At 47.2% G+C, this 23,635-nt stretch overlaps 4 protein-coding genes across 5 annotated transcripts; 2 read left to right on the forward strand and 2 right to left on the reverse strand.

The window, feature by feature from the left end:
- Nucleotides 1–300: 300 nt before the first annotated feature.
- Nucleotides 301–1,221, forward strand: LOC121838059 (cuticle protein 16.8-like; the record flags this gene model as incomplete). Its single annotated transcript, XM_042294050.1, has 3 exons — nt 301–312; nt 417–470; nt 976–1,221. Coding segments are annotated over exons 1-3 (312 nt in total), but the record flags the coding sequence as incomplete, so codon positions are not given.
- A 3,969-nt stretch (nt 1,222–5,190) lies between these two features.
- Nucleotides 5,191–8,139, forward strand: LOC115321125 (P2X purinoceptor 7-like). Of its 2 annotated transcripts, none has more exons than XM_029981423.2 (3): nt 5,191–5,751; nt 6,162–6,383; nt 7,909–8,139. In XM_029981423.2, exons 1-3 carry the CDS (start codon nt 5,561–5,563, stop codon nt 8,060–8,062), a joined length of 567 nt encoding a protein of 188 aa, XP_029837283.2. In that variant the 5' UTR covers nt 5,191–5,560; the 3' UTR covers nt 8,063–8,139. The 2 variants fall into 2 exon arrangements, with proteins under 2 accessions (XP_029837283.2, XP_042149898.1); XM_042293964.1 differs by having other exon boundaries at nt 6,162–6,326.
- Nucleotides 8,140–15,020: 6,881 nt separating this feature from the next.
- On the reverse strand, nt 15,021–16,857 carry LOC120840974. The gene is made up of 5 exons (XM_040211789.1): nt 16,698–16,857; nt 15,707–15,946; nt 15,458–15,629; nt 15,250–15,395; nt 15,021–15,178 (listed from the first exon to the last, which is right to left on the reverse strand). The coding sequence occupies exons 1-5, from the start codon at nt 16,855–16,857 to the stop codon at nt 15,021–15,023; spliced, it is 876 nt and encodes a 291-aa protein (XP_040067723.1).
- Nucleotides 16,858–16,860: 3 nt separating this feature from the next.
- On the reverse strand, nt 16,861–22,945 carry LOC120840973. Its single transcript, XM_040211788.1, has 8 exons — nt 22,556–22,945; nt 19,033–19,122; nt 18,740–18,847; nt 18,391–18,496; nt 18,155–18,244; nt 17,702–18,068; nt 17,209–17,373; nt 16,861–16,884 (listed from the first exon to the last, which is right to left on the reverse strand). Exons 3-8 carry the CDS (start codon nt 18,831–18,833, stop codon nt 16,861–16,863), a joined length of 846 nt encoding a protein of 281 aa, XP_040067722.1. The 5' UTR covers nt 18,834–18,847; nt 19,033–19,122; nt 22,556–22,945.
- Between the last annotated feature and the right edge of the window lie 690 nt (nt 22,946–23,635).

Raw genomic sequence — 23,635 nt, forward strand, 5'->3', positions numbered from 1 at the left:
CGCAAAAACATCCTACCTCATAACGGCATTTAAAACCGTACATCATCATGAACAGCGACAATCAAAATATAAATAAGCCCCCTCTACCGCATTCCTCTTCTCCCTTCTTTCCGAATTCATGACGCTGTAATTTAATCAACGTAACGATCCGTTTTTTTATCCTGGAGAATAACATACGCTATTGACGAATCGCTTTAAGGGGCGTGTCTATAGTTTTCTGATTTTTGCATCGGGTATATAAAGCTCTATACTCCTGTACTCCACCATCGTTTCCACCTTGAAGCAAGGAAAAAAGTAATCATGTTCTCCAAGGTAGGAAAAGTTATCCACGCTAGTCGCTGCCTTTGATATTGAGATTTTCAGAAACCGATTTGTATCTGCTTTGACTGGAATAACACCGTTATGTTTGCTTCCAGGTCCTTGTGTGCTGCCTCTTCGCCTACGTGGCATGCGGAGTTGTCGTGGAGCAGGTGAGAATAAGGAGATTGTAGCAATCCTGAAAGACATGAGATATTATGCAATATCTGACAACACTACATGAAACCCCCATTCGTATGAAGGTACATCAATTAAGAACTTTTATTTTTATCATGGGATATATCTCTAGGTGATGAGGTGTCAACACCGAGCTATGAATCGTAACATCGGAAGCAGTGTACTTATATTTCCATGATTGAATGCATATACTTTTTAAACTGTCACGTATCGTTCTATATTCAATATATTCTTCAAATATTCCGGATCTTTATAACCTAAGTAACTTACAATTCAACCTCAACTTTGTTCATTGTTTCACTGGAGATAGAGAAGGAAAATCAGCCGACGAGTTTGAACTGCTGAGCCTTGCTTGAGCCAAATATTTACGCATTTAGATCAAGTCAAACGTCAGGAAACCATATTGTCTCGAATATATAAACAGGCTTTTGTTTTCACCATAACTCTGCTGATGCAAGTGTATATTATTTTTTATTGCAGCACCCTCCCCAGCAATACAGCTTCGGCTTCGACAACGTCGACGAGTTCGGCACCCGCATGACCCGTCAGGAGACCGGAAATGAGTTCAACAACAAGGTCGGCTCCTACAGCTATGTCGATGCCCTCGGAGTCAGCCGTGTGGTGAAGTACGTGGCTGACGCCACCGGCTTCCACCCCACTGTGGAGACCAACGAGCCAGGAACCAAGACCTCGGCCCCAGCCGACACTCTCCTTTTCTCCTCTGCCATCGAGGGCCCACACCCGGTCGTCGTCAAGGCTGCTCCAGTGGCCGTGCACGCCGTTCACGCTGCTACAGTTGCCGTGCGCGCAGTGCACGCCGCTCCGGTGGTGCACGCTGCCGCTCCCTTCACCTACGCCCATCACGCCCATCACGCCCCTCTCGCCTACGGTCTCGCAAAGCACTTCTGATAAATTAATAAATCAATTCTATAATTGAACTCTAAAATGTATTTTTTTTTATGCGAGTTGTTGGTGGTTCCATTGGAGAGTACTATTTTGGAAGCACGAAAAGAAATGTAGACGATGTGCTCTAAGTACACTGTAGCGTTTCACTGTGAGACGTTTAGGTGACTTCTATCGAGGTATTTCATTTTGAATAAGTGCGATATTTGCCAGGAAATAATTGCTTTCAATTATCAAATTTGACGCTTACGCAAAAATAGTTTCTTTTAAAATTCCGGTGCGTTGAAGTACCGTGATCTACGTCGTGATTCAAACGAATGAATATACACACCACACACCACCATTCAGCAAATTCTTCTGCTCCCGGACTTCATATATTATGTTTTGGATTGAATGCCTTCTAAACGAGCGGTCCTATTAAGGAAACTAGATGGTAACATCAGTAACATGTTCATGTACTGTCGGTAAACTCCTTGCTGGTTCGCTTTGCTACCCGGCATTCATGTACACAAACAAAAACCGTAACCCAAACTAAAAAAAAAAATGTTAAGGAACAAGTTTATTTTGCTAATCACAATAACCGAATTGAAATCAAAATTTGTATTCGGAATTGATGGTAACCTGAAACAGAACCGTTAAAATTAAATGATTGCCGATTTCATTCCGTTTCACAAACATCCTCCAGTAGAGTTTATGTAAAATATTGAAAAAAGGGTGAATTTGAACTGACAGTTTACATTCAGAGCACATAGAATTGCCTCAGTAGGTCCTTTTTTATTACTAACCCACATCAAAACACAAAGCGATCATGAAATGTTTGCTAAATGAGTTTTCGGTCAACATTTGTCTTCAGGGTATGAGCTTTTACAATAATCCTGATATGTTAAATAAACTTCTCCCTCCAACACTTCCAACGCTCTTTGACATAAAGTGTGAAGGGTCGAGGTAGATGAACACTCTTGCGTGTGAAGTGCGCAACGAAATTGTAATCAACAAGGAAATAGTATAATCGTAAGAACACTGGCGGTATTTTATGTTATTTAGAAAACAACTGAACACGCTATGTTCTTGGTTTATTTACATTGTTAAAGACCTTTGCGAGCATACTATTTACCAGTGTTTTGGAGTTGCCACTCCGGAGCTGCAATGATTCCGGAAACACTCCCCCTTTTCGCGCCCCAGAATTGAATGGGATAGAAACGGCGGCAGAACAGGAAGGAATTGAATGGTATTGGAATTAGTTAATTTTGCCCAGAATGACATGGGAATGAAATGGACTGTGATCTTATGCGAACTCGATCGATGGGGCTAAACGAGCTTTTCAAATAGCATCATTGCACTTCAGCTAACTGGTGGTTGGGTTATTTGAACGGCTTATTTTTTTAGAGGAAGAGAGCGGCACCCTGGTGCAGAACCAAAACCATAGAGCTGTAGACGGACGATGTCTGGCTCTTGGCGCCACGAGACGTGACATTGTGGCTGTTGTGACTATGTGCGATTATATCACTTGTCGTAGGCCACCAGTCAGAGACATATCCACACTGCCAGCTTATCTTTTATGCGTGACTCCTCAACTACCTTGCATTTCCTAGAAGTGAATGATGATTAAATCCGTTTTATGATTATTTCACAAATTTATTCTCCCCTGCGCAAACAAGCGGCCCGTGTGTAACTCGGGAATTTTGAAAAACTGTTTTCTGCTCCCTACCGACTCGGCATTTTGAAACCTCAAAAACAGTAAATATACCGATTTTAATTTAATTTAGGTACAGCCGATAAAATACGTGCTTCACAATATTTTACCTTGTCTCACACAGATCTTAAATTAGTCGCTCTCGACTGGTATTTTTCTTAAAGGTATGCAGATTGCAAACCCAGGCAGCACCGAGTTCTGGGCCAAAACTTGGCTTGCGTCTGGCAGTTTAGGGCATTAAAAAGCCCGAAGAAGCCAAAGTAGTGCCAAACCTGACCTCCCTTGGCAACAGTCTAGGTATCTTGGCCCTAATTCGCCAAACAAGTGCCAAACTTAGGCTTCGCTGCCGGGTAGTTCGGTTATTATCTGGCATCTTCGGGCCTAAATCGCCTAACAAATGCCAGATTTAGGCTTACTGCCCGTTAGTTCGGCAGATCTTTGGCATTTTTGGGCCAAAATCGCCAAACTAATGCCAAAGTTAGACTTCACTTTTTGATAGTTCGGCTATCACCTGGCACATTCGGGCCAAAATCGCCACAGATGTGCCAGAGTTCGGCTTACTACCTTGTAGTTCGGCAGAGCTTTGGCATTTTTGGGCCAAAATCGCCAAACTAATGCCAAAGTTAGGCTTCACTTTTAGACAGTTCGGCTGTCACCAGGCACATTCGGGCCAAAATCGCCACAGATGTGTAAAGAGTTAGGCTTACTACCTTGTAGTTCGGCAGAGCTTTGGCATTTTCGGGCCAAAATCGCCAAACTAATGCCAAAGTTAGGCTTCACTTTTTGACAGTTCGGCTGTCACCTAGCACATTCGGGCCAAAATCGCCACAAATGTGCCAGAGTTAGGCTTACTACCTCGTAGTTCGGTTGAGATCTGGCATCTTTGGGCCCAAGTCGCCAAGCGAGTGCCCAAGTTAGGCTTCGCTTCCCGATAGTTTGGCTGTGATCTGGCAGCGACGGGCCAAAGGTGCCAAGCAAGTGCCAGAACTAGGCTTACTGCCTTGGAGTTCGGCTGATGAGGTATTTGATGTACGCGGGTGGTCTTCATCTTAATTAAATAGAAATCAAGTTTTATTCGGCTGGCAACTTTATCTTATTTTGGTTGTCTCTTGATTTCTGCAGTCCAAAGGTTGGCTGAATGTTTTGACGCGGCTGGAGCAGGCTTTGCAAACGCAAATTGTGCCAGATGTTTTACTCGCGCGTAGGTACACAAGCCAATATCGGGACGCGCCGTGAGACTGGTTCGACATTATGGCGCGTTCACACCGGCGACGCGATCTAGTCGCGCCATAACTTTCATCGCAAAAGCGACCATCGCGGGCAAAAAGTGACGGGTTTTGAGCAGTCGCTGGCTGAACCGACGTTTTGCGATGCACTCTAGTCGCGGAGAGGCCGAGCCAACCAACGGCGTTCGGAGCGAGAGTTTCTGAGACGCGACTCGCCAACGAAGGCATTGGACTCGCTCATCGCGCACGCCAAATTGACCAACTAATTACTTTTTTTTCTTTTTTTTTTCTTTTTTGCGATGCGATTTAGTTAGATCGCGCGACTGCTATCCTCGGTGTGAATCCGCCTTTACAGAAAGTGCTGCCATTGAGCTAACACTGCGCAAGACGGATGTGCGCACGTCTCAACAAGATATATCATTATTAAGGGGTGTCGAAACAGGACACTACAAAACGCACGACTCCTACAAATCGTGAAAATTGAAGCGGACGCGCCCGCTTCAAGCCCGCTTCAATTTTCACGATTTGTCGGAGTCGTGTCCTGTTTGGACACCCCTTTAGGCGGCGCATTGCAAAAGCGAGCGTGGCTCTGTGCGTGTCTTGCATCGTGATTGAGCACTGTCAAATCCTAGCGATAACAAAGTGCGGAAACGACCGTGGCTCTATGGCGCGGTTCCCGCATCACACTTGGGGGATGAAAATGAAATCCCGGAAATTGTACTATTTTAGCGTGTTGATACTTTTTAAACATTAAAAAGTGGAGACACAAAAGGGACGATAAAGACAGGACAATCTTTGAACTTTAAAGGGATACTTCAACGAAATTTGAATTTTACCCGCCGTGTACAGAAATAGGTTGACTATGATCCACAATACTCGAAAATGACAACCGCACGTCCGTATTTTGAGCAGATGGCTGTATTTTTCGTTCTAAACGGCCCACTCTGGCAAGCAGTCGGAGAACAGCCAGCGGAGGCCACGTCACATCCGGCGCAGTCATGACGTAGGGCGTCTCAATCAACGATTGGAGGAAAGCTGCGGCGAGGCTGACGTGGTTATGAATTTCGTCACTTGGTGGCGTTCACGAGTAAAGTTATGTTACAACCTATACGTTTGACCTGCCTGCGGTCTGAACGGCCTCACAAGTCACAACCCGGCAAACACGGCCACCCTGTGATCCCAGTGTCCGTGAACCCACTAATCCCGTGCCAAACACGGTAGTCGGTTCGTGCTTTGTGTCGCGATGGCGTGTCGCGGAAACAGAAAAGTTAGCGACACCAGCGAGGACGAAGACATCGCTTCTGCAATGGTGAAAGATCGCCGATTCGGCTTACAGCCGTACATTTACGACCCATCTGCGTCGTCTTCATCTGAAGGCGACGGGGACGGGCCGGACACGCCACCACCAGCCCGTCGTGTGGGCTCCGCGAATTGGTAAGTTTTCTATTTCATTCGCGATCAAGAAATATTTCATTTTTATTTCGTACATATTTTCGCGATTGGCAGGCGCGGCATGTATTGAAACGGCGGGATGTTGCTATGATATCAGGATATGCCTCCATCTTCTTGGTGCCGATCAAGGCTATGCATGCGCACTCTACCTTTACGAATTAGCAGTTGCAAAACATAGATACGCTGTGGCGATTGCCAGCGTGCGGTCGCCTCAGCCCGACAGGCTCCAACGCGCGAGCGATAATAATGGCAGTTTTCGGCACCGAAAACTGCCATTATCAAAGTTTTATGGATGAGTTAGATGTTGCAAACACCTTAGAAAACATCGAGTAAAGTTTCGTAGTGCCCTTGTATTTCCGGCATTCATTCATTGAGCAAAATTTGTCCCAAAGGTGCTCTTGCAACGGCTGCAGAGCGATGCTGACGGACTACGAGTCCCTGTGCTGCCGAGAGGTTGACCGTGCAAGAGAGCTCTGCCAGGACCAGGGGGTGTCCTGTATCACCAAGCACCCCTGGTTCGAGCTCTACTGCCTGAACAGGCCAGTGCTGGACCTGGCGTATGTCACAATGCAATACTTCTGCCCTTTGGATGCGGGGAACCGGACCCAAGAGGAGTATGTATATTCAACTGATCAGTGCTGTAGCCAGGAATTTTTTTTCGGGGTCGGGGCCAAGGTGGCCGGGATGTCCACGACTTGGGGTGCGGAGAGGGGGAGGGGGTTCAAAATGCATGTGTATATTATAGTGTCAGCTAAATATTTGGGGGGGGGGGGGGGCTGTAGACCCCCCCCCCCCTTGTTGATTACACCCCTGCAGCTTATTGCAGTCATTCTAGTTGTTACGGCTGGCTTCCACTCCAAATATTCGTGTTTACAGCTACAAACACAGCGTTGGTGTCATGCTTTTTTCAGGCATTATGAAAAATCCTGTCTCTAAAATCAAAATCTTGATATGTGGTCATTTCACCACACTAGTAATATTGATAAATGTCATTATTCTCCTAAGAACAAGAAATTTATACGGTGTGCAAATATTTGAATATGAATCGAACATGAAGCTCTCAAATAATTCTATTTGCAAATCTGATTTCTCATATTAGGTATTGCGAAAGATGTGGTTGGTGCAGCACAAGCGAAATACTTTTTCCTTCCCTCCATTCTAGCAGGCTGTTGTATTGAACTTCCAAATATGCAAAATACATTTTAATTTTACCGGTCCACCCTGGTGTAGTGCCACAGGGTAAACATAAATTAAAAGCAAGCTTTTGTGCCACTAACGGATACCAATTTTAGGGGGCACTGGAGCGTTTAAAATCAAAACATAGTTGGAAAGCACAATGTGTTACAAGAAAAAAAATGTGATAGGCAATTTTATTTCAGTGGCCACATTGTTATGGCCCAATTAGCATGACTGACCACCAATAATGTTCAGCAGCTGGTACTGCACAGGAACTTGTATTTGAGCTTGTTACATACACATGGTCTTCTATTCGATGATCGGTTCTTAATTCGATTTAGCTACTACGATTAGGTACTCGCACACCTTTCAAGAAAAAAAAAGAATAACAGCAGTGTGCTTATCTGGTAACTGCAACACTGTGCATGTAAATAAACAGCATCAGACATCATTTATCTGTTAACTACCACACTGTGCATGTAAATAAACAGGGTCAGACATCATTTATCTGTTAACTGCCACACTGTGCATGTAAATAAACAGGGTCAGACATCATTTCAGAATAATTAGAGAGAGTACCCATGCTTTCAGAATTCCACCAAAAAAAGTTTATTGCTCTTTCCTACAATGACAATCTCGTTACCGTGAAACCGCACAATTGTCTATTGACCACAACATAAATATCGATACTGCAATGAAAAGCCCGAAAAACTAAATGCCAACAAACAGTGAAGATACACTTGGTCAAGCAGTATTAAATATAATTAAAATCCTTCTGCATACAAAATGTTGTTAGAAGTTCCCCATGCTACAGGACAGTAATGATGTAAACTGCGAGATGTCATTGGAGATTGTTGACACTATACAAACGCATAGTAGAAAAGGTCAGAAGCAAATAGTGATTAGCTTTTCCCTCTTTGCTCAGAGTTCAACGCTGGTTTCTGCCATCTCATCTCATTACAGGAAGTACCGCTACACGGCATACCACCAGTTCACCTGGTGGGTGCACAAGAGGCTGGGGCGGGGAAACCGAGTGGTGCTGCCCAGCTGCGTCGTCTGTCAGATTCGGCAAGAATTCCCGTCCACAGATGGGACATACAGGGGGTTCAAAAAATAAAAAAAGTATTGGCCACCTGAAGGACTCGTTTACGGCATGTTTTGTCCAGCCCTTCAAAGACACCTTCATCAATAAAAGACAGCAAATGTCACCAAGCTCTAGGCTCGTAAGTTTAGCAATAGGTTGCAACCTATGAACCTAAGAATGGCTTGCGAGGTCGTTAATGACTAGTAGGTACGATAACGTGAACAGTTAAGTTTTCCTGATTATAATGCATTTTTCATTCAACAGAGCGGAACTTCACCTGTGCTTTTTCAGACTGTTCAGGCAGTGAAGAGGGAGAAGCTAAGTTTTATCATCTACCATAATATTTCAAGAGAAGACCCATCCCCAAAAGATAGCCCACCCTGATTTTCAGCATAACTTCTTATTATCCTAATGGCTTTAGTTGAACTCAATTTTGCACGCTGAAAGTTAGTCCACCCTGTATTTTCGCCTAATATGCTCTCAGGTTTACGTGGGCTGTCTCTTGGTATATTATGGTAAGTCGCTCCTATTTACTGCATAAGTGGTTTTAGTGATAAACATTTGATTTGCAAAAGTAGAAGTTAAAAACTAGCGATAGCTTATTCGCATTAACCGCACTGCACCGTGTGCATGGTGCAACACCGGCAACCAAGTCGAAGGTCTAGACAAATACATGTATGGTAATTCCAAATTCTCGTATATCTTTGTAGCAAGAACTTGAGCCTCCAGCAAAATTGGCGCATATATCCTGCATATGAGCTTCCATTCAAAGCAAAGCTGCATTTGTCCACAGAAAAGGCAGACTAACATAAAACAAAGTGCCACAGTAGCACCTGAAACTCGAGAATTCCGAGGCAGTCATTGGGTTCAAACGGTTGATTGACCAAAATGAAGTTGCAAGTGTTGCTCGCTGGAAGGACAAAACAAAGAGGTGGGAAAAGGCGGTGGTTCTTTGCCAATGAATGTAAAAAAAATTACATTTGTTATTAAACAGCTGATACGTAGTCACCTTGGAAATCACTGTTTAAACCAGATTTGTAACACTTGTGGTGATCAAGTCTTCAAGCAAGGCACAAAAATGCAGCTGGCAACTGTAGTTCATATGCTTGAGTAAGGTCCAGTATAAAAAATACCAACCCACTTTGCAAATTAGTTAGTTTTTGTATCATCGTCATAGGATACACCACGGCTTTCACCATCTGCAGGATTATGACTGCTCACCACCAGATGACCAAGCAGCAGATGAGGATGAAAATCGTAATGACCAAGCGGAGAGCAAACTCCGTCTCCAATGGTCTCATTCCCAATGAATGGGCCCGTTCCCAGGTGGCTTGGGAGACAAGCAAGGGTACTACTGAGAAGAATCGCAGAGTATATGGCGTGCACACTCGAGAGAAGAGCAAAGTAGAGCTGAGAAGGACAACTACCAGTCTGCAAATTCCGTAAAAATTCCAGTAGTCCAATTGGTCTCGGATGCCTCTTTTGAGAATGCCATGGTCTTCAAACTACCAGCCAAGCACTGTAAAGAGCCACCTCTAGAGGGCCTCCTTACAAGCAACAACACTTCCTGCGTTCCATTCTTGATCATATTCATGAGGCAAGTTGGGATTTTTTTTTTAACCCAACCTCCTTCCTATACCATCTGCCCTGTCCTCGCTAATATCAGCAGCCTCCGATAACCCCCTTTCTTGTCTTTTGGCTTCTGAAACATTTTTACTCTACTACTGCATGTGGCGATCAACTTTTTCCTCATGCAAAGATTGAAACTTTGAGCCTTTAAACAAAATCTTCGGATGCAAGTCGGCCAAGAACTGGCTTCTGTCATCTATCGGCTGGTGGCCAAGAGATAGCGTTGCCAGGCAAATGCACTTACCAGCGCTCTTCAAAAGCACGGGCCTGGGGCACGGTACGTGTGCACGGGCATTGGGATTCGAGGCACCATTAAAAAGCAACGTTTGGACGCTCCTCGGTGTTGTGCTTGGGCTTTACCCAGGATACATTACATTTTAGCGACGAGGTCGGTCAACGTCCAAGAACTACAGCGGGATGACCACCCAAGGCAAGCTGGAAGAATTCGACCAGACAGCTTCTACTGCAAGGCGAACAGAATAACAGATCCTTAAAAGAAAAGGGCCCTACTGCTTACACGTTGTGGAGCACAGACGTACAAAGTCGTGCGAGCACTGGCTGCACCGAGAACACCCAGAAGTGTCAATTTCGGTGAACTCATGGTGATGCTGCTTTGACCCGCAGCCGTCGGAGCTCTTCGGCACAACGAAGTTCCAGCGAAGAGACCAGCAGCCTGGGAGCCAATTTCCAGCTACACGGCAGCCCTAAAGAAGCTAGCTGCTGATTGTAACTTTGGGATTCTAGTGACACAGGCGGCTGCAACAACTTCCAGTACCGCAGGCATGGGTTTGGCTACAACTGGAACGACAGCTGGTTCCGTCAACTTGGGAGCAACTGGAACTTCAGTTCCGGTGAGTCAACCAGTTTTCAACCCAACCATGCTACCTCTCGACGTCAGGCTGAGATTGTTTTGTTCGTGGCATAAGAGACGAGCATCTACAACAGAGTCTGTTTGCAGGGACCAACTTAACGTTTCATAAAGCATACGACATGGCCGTGCGGACAGAAAGTGCTGCACAACATCAACGAGATTTGAAAACCCAAAAATCTTAGGTTTAAGCTGTCAAAAAAGCAATATTACTGCTGAAATTGTGGAAACGGAAAGACAAAACAAACTCTCAGAATCCCAGACGTGCTACCGATGCCAAGAACAGCATTCGGCGTTCTCGTGCAAGTTCCAAAATACACGATGTAACCTCTGCCCCAAGAAGGGGCATGTCAAAAAGGCTTGTTTCAAGAAGTTAAGGGCGCAGCACCAAGCGTGGATGACACACAACGTGGAACAGGACAATGAGACCCTTGATTCTGATGATGATCTTTCGGACAAGTCATGGAGCCTGCATGAGCTGAATGCTGCCTAAGGTCATCCTGGAGATTGAAAACCGAGAGCTGGAATTTGAGATAAATTCGACAGATGCTTGCTCAATCATCAATGAAGCCACGTATTGTCCTCTGTAGCCCACGAAGCCCCAATCACTGAACCAGGAGGGAATAATCCTTCATACCTGGTCAGGAGAAATTTTACAAGTACTTGGAAAGGCGAATGTTTGCGTCAGGCATTGATTGAAACAATACATCTTGTCGTTGGTAGTGACACGTGGAACCAGTTCCAGTCTTCAGGAAGAGACTGGTTCAAAGAGCTGAAGATTAGGGTCTGTGGAATTCACCTCCTCGGCACCAGAAACAACATTGTGAACATTTTGAAGGTACATGAGGATGTTTCTGATGCGAAGATCACGGGGCACAAGGGTCCGCCTGTAAACTTTGATTTAAAAGGAGACGCTACTGCCAATTCCCTCCAATCACAGCCCGTGCCGTTCGCACTGCGTACCGCAGTAGAGGTTGAATTGAAAACTCTCGAGAACCAAGGTATTTTCGAACCGACAAAGCACTTAGAGTGGGCTATACCGGTGGTAGTTGTCCGAAAGAAAGGCGGGACCATTTGGCTATGTGGAGACTACCGAAGTACGGTAAACAAGGAGGCGAAAGCCGCAGTGCACCCTATGCTGACGATTCCAGAAATCCTAACCAATCTGCAAAACAGGTTGGTATTTTCTACACTGGACCTTGCTCAAGCGTATCAACAACTACAGTTAACAACAGAAACAGCCGACGTGTTAACCATTAACACTGCAAAAGGCCTCTACAGGGTAAAAAGGATGCCATTTGGGATCGCCGCCAACACCAGCGATTTTCTATCGATTCATGAAAGCAGTACTAGCTAAAATCCCGCGGATCGGGGTATACCTCGATGACGCTATCAGCGGTACGACCGCAGCAGAACATGACTCAACTGGATACAGTTTTGATGCGACTTGCTCAGGCTGGACTTGAACTCAAGAGGTGCAAGTTACGTTTTGCAGTGGAACAAGTTGTATACCTCGGATACATCATCGATACTGCCGGGATACACCCGACAGAGGAGAAACTGAAAGCGACCAAAGAGATGCCCGAACCAACATGCCAAACAATGCTGCAGTCGTTTCTTCGTCTTCTAGCGTTTTTCGATCGGTTTTTGGCAAACAGGGCAACAATCACGAAAGACCTCTACATATTTCTAGAGAAAGACGTCCCCGGTGAATGGCAGGAAACAAATTGGCGAGCCTTTAGACAGTTAAAGTATGTTATTGCACAGCGTGCAGTTCTCGCACACTACGATAAAAACAAAAGCTTGAGCGTGTCATGTGACGCAACCCTCTACGGCATCGAGGCAGTATTAGCTCAGCTAGATTCAGATAGAAACAAAACACCGATCGTCTTTACATCAAGAATGCTCATTAAGGTCGAAAAGGATTTCTTCTAACTGGATTGTGAGGGGCTGGCTACTATCTTTGCCATACACCGTTTTCATCACTACGTCGCAAGGCGTCACGTGAAAAGAATTACTCCCGAATGGATCGTAAAAGGCTGGCTATTATATTCGCCATGGACCGTTTTCATCGCTACGTTGCGGCGCATCACGTGACCATAACGACTGACCACCAACCACTGTTGGGCATCATAGGACAGGAGTCCCCAGTACCGACTGTGCTTTCACCAACTAGGACATGCTGGTGTGTTAAGCTGGGAGCCTATGATTATAACCTAATCTCTAGACCAGGAAAGCGAAATTAAAACGCTGATGCTTTAGGCAGACTACCATTGCCCGAGACTGACAATGAGCAACATCCTTCAGGCAACGTACTGATGTTAGAAGCCCCGACGAAACCTCCCATGACTGAAAAGGAACTGGCCGACAACACAGCAGTGGATCCCATTCTTGCTGAGGTTTTCCGAACGGTCAAACACGGTGAAGTGAAAAAGCTGGAGCGTAGCGCAAGAAGCTGCATCAAGCAAGTGGAACCTTGGCCTACATCAGACTACCGAGTAAACCTAGAGCAGTGCTCCCTACTGAAAAAAACCATTTGGCGCCCATATGAAAATAAACGGGTCCATACCGGTAACCGTTTAACCATACTGGTCACCAGTTTGTCAAAGGGGTCGCCCGTATGGCTCAAAGGGGTCCCCCGTATGAGCCATAACGGTCACCTATTTGGCAAACGGGTCGCTCGTCTGGGCAAATGGGCGACTCGTTTGGGCAAAGTTGTCGCACGTTTGCTCAAACCGGCGACCATGTTGCAAAGTGCACCGGTTTAATCAAACGGCTCTCCGGAGCCCGTTTGATATTGAACGTACAGATCGGCGGCGTTGGCACGCCTAGCGTTTCAGCCGTGGCAGCCAATGTTTTCCGGACGGCTGGGAGCGCCGGTTCATCGATTTCAGATCGTCCGCGTAATGCAAGTAATTATATTTATATTTCAATTGCGCTGATTTTCGATTATACTGCAACTAAACTAACACCTTTTTTTTTTTTGTTTTACGCAAACGCGCGCCGTTGGTGAGCCGATATTTTTGACAGACCTTTAATACTTTGTCCATCTTTGTTTCCTCAATTTACTTATTCAGCTCGAATCTCTCTCGCAGAAGACGCGACCGCGTGAAAGAATGTACGTCTAGACTCCGTTTCACTTTAATTCAAGACGCAGCGAAGGTAGCACGCGTACACGCGGCTGCAAGAACATCGAGTATTGCGAGAGCACGCCCGCCGTTGCAGCACTCAAACTACGAGCTTGCGCTGAGTTCTTTCTTCGCTCGGGCGCAAGCCGAGCTTCTGCAGCCCCGCCGCCATTTTCAAAGTTCGAGCGCGCGCGCGCGCGCGCGGGTTTGTTCTTCGGGACTACAAAAACGCATCTCCCTGGAATGCCTGGGGAGAGGGAGAGGGGCGCTCCCGGTGGTCCCAGCGCCTTGACCTCGCCCCCTCCCTCCTCTCTTGTCACCCCTGTCACGTGACCCACAGCAGCGCGCGAGCTACACGCTGATAAGCATCGAGATCCGGAAGGGCGCGCCTTGCAGCCGCTTTTTTCTTTGTCTGCTTGTTGTCAGTTGCTGCTCGAAGTTCGCTCGTCATACCTGCTTCAATCTGTCGCCTAACCCTGCGGTCTTATTGGGATGTCTCTCGACAACGTATTGGATGTGCACCAAAGCTATCAGTGTTCGAAAAGACCCACGTGTATGTCGGCAACGAGCGATTCTTCAAAGAAGTCGCAAATTCTCGCGGTTTGGTTGGGTTCGGCAAATGACAGCTCGTGCGCCGCATCGTGTTGAAACTTCCAAGGAGCCGTTCCCTCTCGTTTGTGTTTGTGTGGTTGTCCTGCTTTGACCGTGTCGACAAATATCACGGATTACCTCTTTCAAGTCCGCTATTGTTATGGTAAGTGCACTGCAACCTACGTGTTGGCAACGATTGACCGTTCTTCTACGCGTACTCTTCTAAATTATCTAAAGAATTATGCAGCGCCTATTCGCGCGGCAGCCAGGAGAATAATTTCCCCGAAAGTCTACCTGTATAGTGTTCACAGATCGCTTGCACGTTTGTACTTGTCTACAGAAGAGGTAATAAACTTTGAGGAGAATTGAAAACAATCTTTTGTGTCGGTTTTCCTGTCCACTTACAAGCACCTACGCGAGTGCATTTGTTCTACGTGTTTTCTCCATGTTATAAATACGTTTATGAGTTTCGGGACGTCTTATATATGTTTAAGATAACCAACCTCTCAGACGATACCCATTTAGGGCTAGCGCATAATTTGACATTTCGAAGTGCACGTTCAAACGGGTGGTCACGTGCCATGTCGAACGGGTACTCGTACCATACGGCACCCGTATCAAACGGGCACCTGTATCAAACGGGTACCGTTTCGAACGGGTACCGTTTCCAAACGGGTACCCGTATCCCATAATCACGTTTGATCCAAACGGATCGACAAGTTTGATTCAAACGGGCGACCAGTTTGCCACCCGTTTGAATTTCAAATGGTTTTTTTCAGTAGGGCTGTTGCACCAATGCCTGTTTATCTCCATGCTGATACGCACTAGAAAGAAATGGAGGTGCATCCAGGTTGCAGAGGGCAGCTGCAGCCTTGTAGGATGGCAGCGTTGAGCAGAGGTGCAGCACAACTGCCATGAGCTCCCCCACATACTCTGTAATGAGACATTCAAAGCAATTAAAAAATCTGCACCAGCCACGTACAAATATGAGCACGGGCATATACCATAGGTGCAGTCAGTCTTGCGCTTAGCAACAGTGGGTCCTTTCTTTGCTTTTGGATACTTGATGACCCACATCTTCTCTCCTTTCTTGGTCACCGCTTGGGGCCTTCCCGCATTTTCGTTGTAATGGAGGGCAGCGAGGTAGGTCCTGTACAAGATATGCATGACAAAAAAACACCTAAACAGGAAATAACCAAATTTCTTACACACCTGGCCTTCATGCTTCCGAAGCTGAAGTGGACCTGCTTCGGCGCAAACTGCAACAGAGTACTGTGAAAGCACTCTGTTGCAAATGTCTGCGCCGATGTGGACAGTCGAGGAATGTCGCGAAGCAGGTGAGTGGAGAGCACGATCTCCTCCAGCTTCTGGTGCGCAGGGGACCCTACAACAAGAACGTGGGACATAGTGCAATGCAGAAAGCGTATTTCAAGCCTCACAAAAATAAAAATCTGTCCTTACCTTCTGCTAGCCACTTTTTCTCTAGCTCCTCATGCTCACACTCTGGGAAGAGAGGGTCAGCGTGGGTATGCACACCCACTACGTGTGCCACCAGAGACTTCCATTTTGGCAGGATGAGGTCCTGGTTGTCGACACTTGACCCAGCACACCAGTACAGATGGTTCACCACTGCCCTTGTCCAAGACCCGAGCTCCTCTAAATGCCGTGACTTGGCAGCTGCAGCCAGCTTTTTCTTGATGCCTGAATTCAAATGTTGTAAACAAGGTAAACATGATGCATGCAGGGCACCTTTGGAAAGCCAACAGGCTCTTTTGAAACTCCAGTGCCAGCTGGAACCTGTCACGCATACTTCAATCTCTTTTTTACTAGCAGCAGCAACAAAGCTTGGCCAAAGCTGGCAGACCTTCTTTTTCTGGAAGCTGCCACAACGCCGTTCATATTTTTATGTCTAGATATACCAGGTCTTTCAGTGAAAGCTTTTAAAAATGACTGAAAATAGGTTATCTGAAAAGCAAAGAGGCAAAACAAAAACAAAGAATTTTGAAGGCTACCACCATGGTAGTAAGTAAAGTAAAAAGTAAAAAGAAGCAACCAGCTTCAAGATAGTCACCAACAAACTTTGCGCCGTAATGGGTATGGTAGGACAGGTGCGTATAGTGATATCAAATTTCGAAAATCATACCCATTACAGCGCAAAGTCTGTCGGTGAATATCTCTAAGCCAGTTGCTTCTTTTTACTTTTTGTAGATTGCTTTAGATGACCATGGTGGCAGCCTTCAAAACCCTAATTGCAACATGGCCCTAAAAATTGCTAATTAGAAATTTAAATAGCCCATTTTAGTTAGTTAGATAGCTCAATTTTATATCTTTTGCAACTCTTAACACTTCCCACGGCTGGGGAAGTTTACATTTTCCCAAAGGCTGCCTTCAGGACCACTGCCCAAGCTGGTGATAGTCTCATTGGGATAGATGGAACCTTTTTAAATCTTACCCTTCCCCACATGCCAGCAATCAAAAAGGTGGCAGATATCTGGGTGTTCTCGTCCCAGCCAAGCATTGAGCTGGGGATGCCGGTCGGTTACCAGGATGGCCACAATCAACGAGTGGGCCTCAAAAATGCTGAGGGACCTCTTGAGGCCTTCCAGCTCCATATGCTAGCTGCCCCCAGTTTCATTGGACTAAAAGAAACAAACGAGGACAACATGAAGCAGCACAAACGAAACAAAATGTGCCAGTTTGTACACCTCAATGTCTGAACATTGAGGTGCGTGTCTTTCCATTGCTGTGTTCAAGTCACAGTAAAGGGAAATGGGTGTAACTCACATCTCTCGATTTTGTAATTCACATTTCCACACTTTGTAATGATGATAACAAATTATTAAAAAAATTACAAGCTACATGGCCGAAAAAATGCTCAGCAGATATTTACCTAGTTGCAAGTATAACATTATATGCTTATGGCAGCATAGAATCTGGAGCACCTATAGAATTTGTGTACATACCTGGACGGTTTCAACGTGAATGACCTTGTTGTCATCGGCATCAAGCATCGTGTAGGAGCCATACTTGGCCGAGTGGCCAGGTGAGTCTGCTCTCCCGTCAGCGGCGATGGTGAGGTGCCTGCCTGCAGCAGCTGCGAACAACTCGTTCTGATGCTTGTTCCAGACCTGGTTACGAAAAATACAGGATAGGCAACTGGGCTTGAAACAGAGACCGAGTTTAAATTACGTCACATTTTCTTTACAGAATCTACTATTATGTCTTAATGAATGTGTTTTAATGGTTCGAGGACCAAATTTGGCCTACAAGACCAACACACGAGCAGAAAGAAGGAATTTCAGCCATGGGTTACTCCTTTCCAAACCAGGAACGAAACCACTCGTTTCTGTAGTAAACAGTTTCTAGGCCCACTTTATTGTGGTCACGAGGAGCAAAGAGCACAGGGAAAACATGGGGGGGGGGGGGTGTTTCTGTCAGTTTTTAACTTCAGAGTACCTTTTCGATTGAGGGCAGGAGAAAGGCCTTCTGGATGTTGAAGAAGGTGCCATAGGAGAAACAGACAATCCCCATGCTGGTGAGTGTTCTGAGTGTCTTCTTTACGCAGCTGCCACTGAACAGGATTGCCGCAGCCATTAGGATACTCCCCACCGGCTTCCGCTTGATGATGGACTGGCTGCACCAGTCATTCACGTGTCCACTCCGACAAATTGAGTAGACTTGCAGGCTGCAGCCAACGACACTCTTGTCCACGTGGATCAGGGGAGCAGCACATACTTGGCACTTCCCCAGGAGAAGGTCAAGGCAAGACTCGAATACAATGAATTTCCTCTCCTTTACCAAAGATGGTGTTTCCCTCTCAAGCCTGCGACACAAAAACCAACATCATCTCAACAAACTGTCTAAGCATGATAGATGATCTCATAAATTCTTACACGACTGCATACGGACCTAACAGAGCTGTCCTCTGGTGGACAATACGTAGGGTCATCTCTTTCCAGTGGCTGCTTCCCTGATACACCCAGGTCTTCTGAATCAGAACTGCACAAAAGGGGGGTCACAAAGTGATGTCTGGGAGTTGCAGGGCCTCAGGGAACTCCTAAAACTAACACAGAAATAGGTGGAGAGGTTGTTGCCAGATGGCGTTCAGATGCTCTAGGCATTGTAGGCCCAAGACCTTTGCATACCTCTGTTCTGGATCACCACAGTTTGACGAGGAAGAGGTCTGCGGCATAATTCCAGAAAGCTCCGTCTGCACTTTCTTGTTCCTCGATGGTATACATGCTTGTGTACCTAGCAAAAAATCTAAGGCATTAGAAATGTGCTCCATTTAAATATAATGAATGGGTTTTTGACTTAAACTCTGTGTGCTAACTACACCAAGCTCTCTTTAACAAATACCAAACATCTGCACAGCTCAAACATCGAGATATATGTGACACCACCTCCTTCTCAGTTTAACTCGCTCAAGTAGAATTCGAACAGAATTAAAATGATTCTCGTGTCAGTATATTTAGTTTACATGAATGACCGTACCTGCGTTTCTGCCGAAGCCTGTTGTCTGCGTCATCACGGACCGTGTCTCGTAACGTGACGATGCTGAAAACACAGGATGTCTAGCAGCAGTCATTGCTCTCAAGGCTGCTGTAAAGTAAACGAAAAGCAGAAATAGTCAATGATTGAGAAACAAAGGAACCTTTGTAGCAACAAAAGCGCTGTGTAGATGTCAAACGTGACAATCACTTTGCCAATATGAAGAGGCCTTTGACGGTTTTGCTCGATACAGGTGACGCAAAAGAGTATAGTCCCCCTTCGGTGTGCTTGCATACCTGTCTGGGTGCGGGCGTCGTCAGTCCATATCAGAGAGGTGGGGGAGGCCACAGGTGGACGCAGAATGGAAACCAACGCACCAAACGTACCTATGAACATATATCAATCAGCGTAAAGGTGCATGATTGAGCGACAAGAAAACTTTAGAAGCAACACAAGCACTGTGTACATGCGTCTGGTGGTTCTGCTTGAAGCAGGTGACACTACGAAGTATAGGTCCCGCTTGGAGCACCTGAGGGGGGATCGGTGGCCGAGTGGGCTAGCGCACACCAGCTCAGAGCACGTGGAGCGAAAGCTCGCGCTGCAGAACCCAAGATGCTGGGTTTTATCACCACCCCTGCCTGTTTTTATCTGAATGAGCATCGTACCAGCGTGCGGTCGTGCATCACTACTGCGTGATGTTCGTTAAGGACCCCACGCTAGTGGCTGTACTGCACTTGGTAAATTTCTCATCTACAGCTGGGAGACAAGTCGCCCGTTGAGGTAGACCAAGTTCTAGACTTTATAAACATACACACAACCCAATTTTTTTTTCTTGAAGCACCTGCATACCTGTCGGGGTGCAGGCTCCATTCGTCAGCGTCAAAGCAGTGGGTGAGGCCGCTGGTAGAGCCAGCCTGGAACCCAACACTCGAGGGGCGCCTATGAACAGACATGAATCAGCATAGAAGTGCATGATCGAGACACAAAAAACCTTAGAGCAACATTAGCACTGTGTAGATGCGTCTGGCAGTTCCGCTTGAAGCAGGTGACACCACGCAGTATAGGTCCCATCGGAGTGCCTGCATACCTGTCGGGGTGCAGGCTCCATTCGTCCGCGTCAAAGCAGTGGGTGAGGCCGCTGGTAGAGGCAGCCTGGAACCCAACGCTCGAGGGGCGCCTATGAACAGACATGAATCAGCATAGAAGTGCATGATCGAGACACAAAAAACCTTAGAGCAACATTAGCACTGTGTGGATGCGTCTGGCAGTTCCGTTTGAAGCAGGTGACACCACGCAGTATAGGTCCCATCGGAGTGCCTTCATACCTGTCGGGGTGCGGGCTCCATCTGTTCGTGTCGGAGCAGTCGGCGAGGCCGCAGGTGGGCAACCCAACGCTCCAGGGGCGCCTATAAACAGACATGAATCAGCATAGAAGTGCATGATTGAGACACAAAAAACCTTAGAGCAACATTAGCACTGTGTGGATGCGTCTGGCAGTTCCGCTTGAAGCAGGTGACACCACGCAGTATAGGTCCCATCGGAGTGCCTTCATACCTGTTGGGGTGCGGGCTCCATCTGTTCGTGTCGGAGCGGTCGGCGAGGCCGCAGGTGGGCAACCCAACGCTGCAGGGGTGAACAGATATGAATCAGCATAGAAGTGCATGATCGAGACACAAAAAACCTTAGAGCAACATTAGCACTGTGTGGATGCGTCTGGCAGTTCCGCTTGAAGCAGGTGACACCACGCAGTATAGGTCCCATCGGGATGCCTTCATACCTGTCGGGGTGCGGGCTCCATCTGTTCGTGTCGGAGCGGTCGGCGAGGCCGCAGGTGGGCAACCCAACGCTCCAGGGGCGCCTATGAACAGACATGAATCAGCATAGAAGTGCATGATCGAGACACAAAAAGCCTTAGAGCAACATTAGCACTGTGTGGATGCGTCTGGCAGTTCCGCTTGAAGCAGGTGACACCACGCAGTATAGGTCCCATTGGAGTGCCTGCATACCTGTAAAGGTGCTGGCACTGTCTGTCCGCGTTATTGCAGTGGGGGAGGCCGCAGGCGCAACCAGCCGACATGCCAACACACTTGGAGTCACTGGAGAGATGCAAGAGAGAAGACGGAAGAATGTTAAGGGGGTGTTATTGCTTTTGGCCCAGGAGTATGGGCCCACTGGTGCAGCACTCACAGCCCACACATTGTTACGTTAAAAGACATTCAAGTTACGTCAATAAGCTTACCTGTTCTAACGGCTGTTTCTTCTAGCTCGTTTGTAGGCTCCCAACATGTGTCTGCACCTCCGACCAGGAAGTTGGTGGAATCACGCAGGGGTGCCTGATGCTCAGGGGAAAATAGCATATGATTTACTGGCCATTAAGAAAAATAAAGTGCATGGAAATTTAGAGAGGTGGATGGTTGTCGTTGCAGATACGCTCTACACTGTAGGTAGGAAATCCAGCCAGTGCAGTACTACCGCTACCCCGGGGTTTTGAAGGGACGTCACATACTACTGATATACTACCGCATGCCAGCACAATGTTTATCCAAGTTAAGACTGGTAAGGTAAGGGTCGAACCCTAGATCCTTGAATTGCTGCAGTGCGTGCGTTCGATCCGGCGCTCTAACCCACCTTGCCAAAGCTCTTCGATGATGAGCGGAACGGCTTGAAAAAGAAAGCATGATCGGCCACGGCTGAACCGCATGAAAGCGATTTGGCGAGCGATGAGCTAGGCTATCGCTGGTCGCTGTCGCCGGTCGCAGTGTTCGGTTCTAAATTCCCTGAACACTTTGGTCATCGCCTGGAGGTCGCTGCGTGCGATTTGCCTCGGCGAGTGACGAACTGAGCGACAGGTCTCCTGGAAAATCGCTCACATGCTGGATGAAACAGACAAGCATAAACCGCATGAAAGCGACTTGGCAAGTGACGAGACAAGCAACGGCGACCCGCTTCGCTGTTGCTCGGTCGGTCGCGCGAGGAGGCAAACCGCATGAAAGCGACGGGGGCAAGTGGCCAGGACGGTGAGCGACGTTTTCTAGAAGAGTAAAGCTATACGCACTATGTCGTGCACCTCGATCGGAAATGGCTATAAACACTACGCAGAGAGCTGATGCCATCATGTCATTTGGGTCACCCTTTTCGGACGGCGTGTGTTTAACCGAACCTTACCCCCCTTGCCTGCGTTCAAGCCGCTTCGCGGCGACACTGTGCGGCTGCTAATTGCAAAACTTAACCTGTACACGCCGCTTCGCGGCGTCCAGCCGGCAACCCAAGCCCCGCTGTCCCCTCCTGCACCTCCGGAAAGCGAGTCCCATACCATTCAGTTCTGCAAAATTTCGTAAATATCAATCCTTATCTTTTTTTTTTTTTTCAGTGTTATTTGTAGTAAAGAAATGTCTTAAACATCGTAAATGCCCTATAAAAAAAATAGTGATAAAAAAAAAAAAAAAACTAAGGAAACGTCGCCCTCATTGGGGATCGAACCGCGGACCGCTGCGTATAAAGCAGACACCTTACTATCATGCTACGCCACCTCTTTGGAAACTCGCCGCTGATACGAGCTTCGCGTAGTGCGTAGGGCCATTTCCAGTCAAGGTGCACGACGTAGTGCGTATAGCTTTACTCTTTCCAGTAATCTAAGAACCGAGCGATGCGACTGGCGACAGTGAGAAATCTCCGTCGCTCGTCGCAGACTCTCGACTCCGTCGCTCGTCGCAGACTCTCGACGCCGTCGCTCGTCTCGTCACTCGCTAAATCGCTTACATGCGGTTCGGCTTTCATTGCAGAACTCGGAAATACTCGACAGACAACATGCTCCCTTACCACTCTGCGTCGCTTGTCAAGGGGTTCGCTGCGCTCGCCAGATCTCCGCTTCTTTGAAAATAAACGGGGCAAAACTCCTGGTTTGAGTTGTACGTTCCTCACCGGGAAGCCCAAGGACTCCATCACCCTGGGGCTTCGCACGTAGTCCTCATCACGAAAGTGATAGGAACACAAGCGATCACTCGTAGTTGGAAGCCACGCCGGGGAGGACGGTCGTGCGAGCCGGATCCAAAGCGCACGAAGTTGTTCGTCCTTTGGGAACTGGTGAATAGGTTTTCCGCACCGAATCAGGAGGTTGCCGCAGTCCTCTACCGCACAGTGCCGCACCATCTCGGCATTAGAACGCGACAGGATGATCTAAGCGTTCTAGAGACCGAGGTACGCAAGCGATCGGGCCAATACAACTCAATGCAACGAGTCCACCGTCGCCATCGTCGGGAAAATGGCGAAGGGGTGAAGGCAGAGCAGGCAGCGAAGGCTTGATAATTGCGTTCAGAACTAGAGAAGAGGCGTAGTGAGCCGTACTTCCGCAGAGCGGCGCTGCTCCGTTCTTCCAGGAGACAACCCGTGAGACGACCTAGGTCACTTCCCGGCAATGTACCTAGACGGACATTCCAAACGAGGCGTTCGCGACAAACACCAGGTGCTGTTTGGGAATCGTTTAATTCGTTCTAAAATTCGTTTTCGTGACTTTTTTAACAAGATATTGGTGTGTTCGATGTGATACTGCTCCTTTGAACACATATAGACCATAAAATAGGCGCCAAAATTTCGTTGTAGTATCACTTTGAAGGCCGCTGTACAAACGGGACGTTCTGCAGAGAAGAACCTTCTCTCCCGAAGCCGGGGGACGGGGAGGGAAAGGTCAAGCGTTGGATGAAAAGAGGTTTAGAGAATGGGATTAGCCTCGGGGCGAGCCATCCTCTCGAGAGGGAGTGGGGACGGAACAAAGCTGCCGTGGGGTTCCGGCTAAAAGGTGGAAGAAAGTTAAGCTTGTCAAACGGCGACCTCGGATCCGAGGACGGGCACGCCAGAGAATTTGAAAATAGCTGCTTGATTAGCCGGACGACCCAGTGCGGT

Source organism: Ixodes scapularis, unplaced genomic scaffold (assembly GCF_016920785.2).
Source record: "Ixodes scapularis isolate PalLabHiFi unplaced genomic scaffold, ASM1692078v2 PGA_scaffold5__190_contigs__length_132052651, whole genome shotgun sequence".
Taxonomy (NCBI): domain Eukaryota; kingdom Metazoa; phylum Arthropoda; class Arachnida; order Ixodida; family Ixodidae; genus Ixodes; species Ixodes scapularis.